Here is a 7,039-nt window from a genome sequence, read left to right as displayed (position 1 = left end):
TTACTTGAATCTAAATGATCCAAAATATCATCGCACTCGTGTTCGTCTCTTTGACCCTTTCAATCACCCATGGATTGTGAGCTCCATCATGAAACGTTAATGGCATGATGTTGTTTAAACAATACACAATTTCAGTTGGCATCATAACAATAACAATAAATTTAAATACAAATAAAAAACAAAAGATGAAAAATAATACAAAACTTTATTCAATTGTATTTATTGAAATTGAAAATTTTGTACTAAACAAACCCCATTAATACTATTTATTGCTATTATTATTATTATTATTATTATTATTATTATTATTATTATTTTATTATTTTCTTACATTATTGTTGTTATTATTTATTATTATATAGTTAAACAAAGCCCTTAATCTAAGCGTTAATTTCAACTGCCCAAATTATGCCCCACAACCTCTCATAATTTGTCTTTTACCTTTTTTACAACTACTACACTTCCGCTCGTGTCTCTGTATACCGTTACTTTACACATTCTACCGTTAATTTTCTGATCTACATAATACAACAGTCGAGAAAAACCTCAAAACTCCGTTAACGAGACGTTATATTCACAATCATCTCTTGAAGGAGAATCTAACGGTGACGGCAGTTCCCTAAGCTTTTTAAAATACTCCGTTATGTTTATACCACCACCCCAATCGTTCCCCGTTAACTCCACGTCATCTCTTGACGGAATAAAAGGAGGCCGTAACATTTCCGTTAATAAATCCCACTTCAACCCGCCAAAAAATGGGTGATCTTTAATTTCACACGCGCCACTAGTGTACCCTAGTCGCCGCGTGGGCTCTTTTTCTAGTAAATTCGTAATTAAATCCGTTAACGGTGTCAACTTCCCGTTAAACTTCGGCGGCATCATAAGTATCCTCCCAAACGTTTCTTTACGGTTTTTCCCACGAAACGGAGTTGTACCGTACAACATTTCGTAGCATAAGATTCCTAACGACCACCAATCAACGGCAAACTCATGACCGTCGCCACGAACAACTTCCGGCGCCATGTACTCTTCCGTTCCGACGAACGAATTCGACCGTTCACCGTTAGAAAAACTCAAATTCCTACGTGTCATTGGTGATACACGAGCACTTTTTGTTTTCTTCAATTTGATGTTTTTCTTCTCACGTGTGAACGTCAACACACGTGTGAGCTTCCGGTTTCGTAAGGGTTTATTCGTAAACATTTCTGGTTCAGAAGACAAAATTAGTGATTTCAACGATTTGGGTGCGAGTGTACGTGATAAATCAAAGTCCGTGAGAGTCACGTGACCCGAACTTTGAATTAAAATATTTTCTGGCTTTAAATCACGGTACACAATACCTAAACTATGAAGGTGTTCTAACGCACAAACAATTTCCGCCAAATAAAACCGGATAACAGTTACTGAAAAAACCCGGTCTATTTGACGATGACGTAAGACGTTTAAATCACCACCCGGACAAAACGGAATAGCCCAAGCGATTAGTTCTTCCGTTTCAAAATACCCGAGTAACGATGGTAAAAACGGGTCGGGTTTATCGGTAAGTTTTTCTAAAACGGACATTTCCCACCGGGCACGGCGGTCAACGTCCGTTTTGGCATTCGGGCAAGCTTTTTCAACGACTTTCAACGCGAATGGGAAATGGGCAGATGGGTCAGAATGGCGATTGTGAACGAGAAAAACTGTGCCTAAAGCTCCGTTACCTAAAATTTTAATGACACGAAGATCGTGAAGGTGTATCTCCGGTGATGATACGGTGGCCATTTACGGTGGTTGTGATATTGGAGAGTATTTGATAGGGAGAAGGTGGTGTGCCACTGGCACCCTATTAGTTTTTTTTATGTGATATTCCAAGAATTTATGCTACGAATAACAAGATTTATTAAGTATTCTGAGAATACAGCTTTTGTCTAGTAACGAACTATTCCACCAATAATTTATTCACGTGAATATATAAAATATTATTGTTACGGGTGTATTTATTTTTATCTTAAATATTACTCTCTCCATCCCATATTAATAGTCTAATATTTCATTTTGAAATTTTTCAAATTAATAGTGCACTTCCATAAATAGAAAGGAATAAGAAGTTTAAGTTCTATTGTACTCTTAATATATGTGGATAGGATTAAAGGAGAAAGAAAATGTAAGGATAAAACTGGAAAGTAAACAGAAAATATATGACATTTCTTTAAACTGTGTGTTTTTTGTCTGTAGACTATTAATATGGGACGGAGAGAGTACTTCTTTTGTCACACATTAATTATTAATTATGGGCAAACATAAAACACACAGTTTAAAAAAATATTATTATTACACTGTATTTTTTTCAACTTTACAGTTTTACTCTCAATTAATTAATGAGAAAAGTTTCTCATTTTTTTTTATTTAATTAATTCATTAAGGACAATTTTGTAAACTTCATTAAATTTCTTTTCAATTTTTGGAAGTTAACCATTATTTTGGAAAAGTTCGAAAAAAAAATACTAGACCATTAATATGAGACGTAAACCCTTATACCGACGAAAACACCCCCTTTTCTTTTGGTTTAGCATGTTCTTATCAGAAAAATTCGGATTTCAGAGAAAATGAAAGTCCTATGCCGATTTTGGAGGACCGTGCTCCACCTCGGTGAACTCATGTGGTTCCGACGTGCCCAGAGGCCAGAGGCGAATCCATTCTACAATATTGATGTATAATGCGCGAGATCTCCTACGATGTCTTTGTGTATTCCCACCGAATTTCAAGTAGTCTTCTGAAACACCCTGCCAAATTCAATTTGACGAAATGTTATCAGTTGGTCCCACAACATAACAGTTACACCCTCTATATGAGATGTTTTCCAAAAGTATTCGCATTTATCTTCCAAAAGTTTCCAAAATAAGTAACTAACATGTTATTGTTTGATATTAATAGTAGAGTAAAGTAAATTTGTAAGACCCTGTTTCAGTTTCAGTCTTGTGCAGTTGAATGGGACGCCGTCCAGTAAAGAAAGACTGGACGCCGTCCAGATTATCGGACGCCGTCCAGATGAACTGACGGGCGAACTGTGCATTTTTGTTATATTAAGAGGGGTATTTGTGTCTTTTCACTTGAGGCCGGATGTGTAGCCATATTATCAGTTTGGGATACAATTTTGGATCATATTTCACATCCACACACTCCCATTTTATCTAGAGAGAGAGATTTCTAGAGAGAGATTTGGAGATTTGGGGAAGAAGGAGCTTGAATCGATCAAAAGCTCGAGTATTAAAGTTATTCATCTCGTTCACGGCTACGTTGTGGTTGTTGTGGTAAGTTCTAACTCCGAATTTCATTGTTGGATTTGATATTCAAAGTTAGGGTTTTGATTGTGTGTTCTTGAATAAGACCCACTAGTTGATAAATGAGTGATTAAGCTAGTAAATGGTGTTGATAATCATTGTTGGCGGGTTTTTGGGTTGGTTGATGAAATTGATTAGTTGATAATCATGTTCGGGTGTTACATCACTAGTTAACTAAGGTTATAAGCGATTAAAGGTGTAACTTGCAAAATGGGTGTTTTGACTTGAGATTAGGTCAAAATGAGTTTTGTGTCAAATGATGCATGTAATGTGTTTTGATGATGAAACCTTGAGTAAAATGAGTTATTGGAACATAATGTAGCGACCCGACAAAATCGTCATTGACGGCGCCGCTAACTTAGGTCCCGTTACGTGGTCGTAGTCCCTATACGAGACTCGTTTGACCAAAATTATGTCGCGTTCTTTTGAAACGTATCATGCTTACAAAGTTTAGTTTACAAAACCGTTCGACAATAATTTTAAGTTTACAAAAGTTACAAAGTGTAAATGAAATAACTTGCGACATAATATAAGTTGAAAATCACGGTTGCTATAAATAGCGTAAGTATGTAAATATTTGTTTGAATCCAAAGGTGCTATCACTAGCGTATGCATGTATGCTTGACTCCAATCAAAGTAATCAAAGTGTGCGGAAGCATGTATCAATTAGCCAAGTATGAACCTGAGAAAACATGTAGAAAACTGTCAACGAAAAACGTTGGTGAGATCATAAATGTATTCGTAAAAGTGTGTTTTTAAATCACAAGGTTTAGTATCAAAGCTTATACATCTACAAAGATGTGTTTGTATCAAAGCGTATACATCTCGAAAGATGTTGTTTGTAAACTATAAGATTTAGTATAAAGTGAATATCAAGCGTATACATCCCAAAAGATGTTGTCTGTATCACGAGCACCCAATTACCAAAACTTAACTGAATCTTACCTATGCATAATAGTGTTAGAACCTACACTATATCCCGAAAATACGTTTCATCCCTTAGATGAGGGTTCGTAAAACCCGCATGGCCACACAACATAAGTTCTCGCTCACACCCTACAAGTGTAACTAATGGTAATTGGACTTGAGGATTTTCGTTGTAACTCGTATGTATCTTTGCTCTTGTATTCGTATTTGTGTTCAAAGTATGAAAGTATAAACCGTATAAAATGTATATAAAGTATATGTTTCTCAGCCCACGATTTAAAAGTATAAAAGTATTTAAAAGGGTGGGACTATGATCTCACCTCGAGTGCACGAGTATAAATGTACTTCACAAAGTAAACGCGTGCATGAAAGTTGTTTAGCCTTGACCTAAACAAGTAAGTTGTATCAATTAACCGGTTACGACACAAGGTCGGCGAAATGTGTTCAATTAGTCCTATGGCTCGTTACGACTCGAATAGTATAGCATGTGAATCACGTTGTCAAGTTTCATGCAAGAATCAAGTATAAACGAAGATTAGAACGATTGCATAAACGTTTGTTTAAGTTTGACTAAAAGTCAAACTTGGTCAAGTCAAAGTCAACAAAAAGTCAACACGTTCGGGTCGAGTCCCGAACTATTTTTCTGTGCTAATTATTCATATATAAGCATGTTAGAACAAGTTACATGTGAATCGGAGGTCCATAATATAGCAAACATTTTGCGTGAAATTGAAAAGTGGGACAGTTCCTGGAACACGAAAAACGCCGCGCCGCGACCCAGGATTGCCGCGCCGCGGCAATGAACGTGAGCTGGTACCTGGTCTACTGAATTTGTTCAAGTCTCAAAACCAAATACAATTAAACGCAACTTGCAAACCGTAAACACTTAGGACTCGTATCTTATATCGTTGGGAAGCTCTTTTGACAAGGAATACAAAGTTGCTACTTTTCACCAAGCAAAAATATCAATTACAATAACCGAAATCTCGTCAAGTGATCATTATAGGGTTATTTTCAAAGTTTCAAGTTCATCAAATGCATTTTAAGTTTCGGGAATCCAATTCACACATATGATATGCCGTTTTGAAGGTAATGAAACATACATTACAACTATACATTTACAATTTACATTTCATGGCATTCGAAACATCAAAAGCTCGTTTTAAGTCTATCAAACCCTAACCAAAATCCACAAAAATCAATATTCATGTTTTTGAAGTTTTCTTAATCAACCTACGCATCAAAACGAAGCTAGTGATACTAGTAACACAATTAAAACATAAACTTTAACAATTTGACAACATTAACTCATCCAAAATCAAAGATGAAGCACACCCATTTTCAATTTCATGCTAGTTACTCCAAAACAACAAATCGAGCAAACAAAACATATATTCATGTTATACTTGAGCCATAGACACTAACTAACACCATTTCAAGTATATAAAATGAATTTAGAGAAATCTAGAGTTTTTAGAAAGTTATCCAAACGAGATGAAATTGGTATCAAAATGTAGAGGATGAAGAGAGGATCACGAAAATGTAATTTGTTTTGTTGCAAGTCTCCTAGATCCAAAATGGATGATGAATGAATGATTTGAGTGAAAATGAGAAAAAAAAATGGAAGTAGTGAAAATGGTGGGAGATGGTGAAATGAATGGGTGGAGGAGAATGGGGCTTGACTAGTTGACCTAGTCAACTAGTTTGGCCCCTTGGCAACCTCGGTCCCTCAAGTTTCGAAGCGGGTGCGTGAATTAACCAAACGAATATTTTAAAAACGCTCAAGTAAACGAGTGATGTTATAACTAAATAACGAGAATATTATGAACGTTTGTCAACGGAATCTACGAATATAAATAACGAAAAATATTATTAAAAAAAAGATAGTGTTAAAAATAAATTTAACGGAAAAACGCGGGATGTTACATTACCTACACCTTAAAAGAAATTTTGTCCCGAAATTTAGTGGGAAGTAGTAGTTGTTGTTTCTTCTTCGAAACCTTGCGTTGCAAATTCTATGGATATGTGAAGGTACTTCCTTGGGCATTTCAACGAACTTTGCCAGTCGAGATTTTACGTTGTTTTAAAGTTTGGTTTCACGATTTATAGTTTCAATCGGTCCTCCTATGAGGTGGAGTTTATCGTTGATAGTAAGTTCATCGAAGAGGATAACAAGTTCTTGTTTCGCAAGACACGCCTTTAAGTTTGATACACAGAATGTAGGATGAACGGAATTTGTTTGAGTCGGAAGTTCTAAGCGGTAAGCAACGGGTACGATACGCCCCAAGATTTCAAAAGGATCAGAATATCACGGATTTAGCTTTCTACTTTTCCCAAAACGGATTACACCTTTCCAAGGTGTGACTTTTTATCGGCATAGCTCTTTTGGCAACTACGGGCCTTCTTGAGCCTTCCTCGGATTGGAACGATTTTAACGGTTACTCCATGAATGAGTCCAGGTTCGGTGACTTGATTATCATTTACTTGGTTCTATAAAAGGAGGATGACGTTTTCAGTCATATAAGATTTCAAAAGGTGTGACGTTAAGACTTGAATGATAACCATCGTTGTAAGAGAATTTGGTTAAAGGAAAAAACTTTTCTCAAGTATATTTGAAGTTGATAACATGAACTCGTGTTTATGGTTTCCAAGGTTCAAGTCGTACATTTGCTTTGTTCGTCGGTTCGTGGATGACACGCGGTACTTATGTCTAAACGTGATCCCGAGACTTTTGTAAGGCACCCCGAAATCTAGAAGTGAAATGAGGATCTTGATCCGAAACGAGGTAC

General features: G+C 36.2%; 1 protein-coding gene across 1 annotated transcript; it reads right to left on the bottom strand.

Moving 5' to 3' along the window:
- Window positions 1-322: 322 nt before the first annotated feature.
- Window positions 323-1,804, bottom strand: LOC139867754 (serine/threonine-protein kinase UCN-like). The gene has a single exon (XM_071856110.1). The coding sequence runs from the start codon at window positions 1,762-1,764 to the stop codon at window positions 547-549; it is 1,218 nt and encodes a 405-aa protein (XP_071712211.1). The 5' UTR covers window positions 1,765-1,804; the 3' UTR covers window positions 323-546.
- Between the last annotated feature and the right edge of the window lie 5,235 nt (window positions 1,805-7,039).

This window comes from Rutidosis leptorrhynchoides, chromosome 1 (genome assembly GCF_046630445.1).
Source record: "Rutidosis leptorrhynchoides isolate AG116_Rl617_1_P2 chromosome 1, CSIRO_AGI_Rlap_v1, whole genome shotgun sequence".
NCBI classification, from domain to species: Eukaryota; Viridiplantae; Streptophyta; class Magnoliopsida; order Asterales; family Asteraceae; genus Rutidosis; species Rutidosis leptorrhynchoides.
The sequence above is the reverse complement of the archived record's forward strand: the minus strand, read 5'-3'. Positions and strand labels throughout refer to the sequence as shown.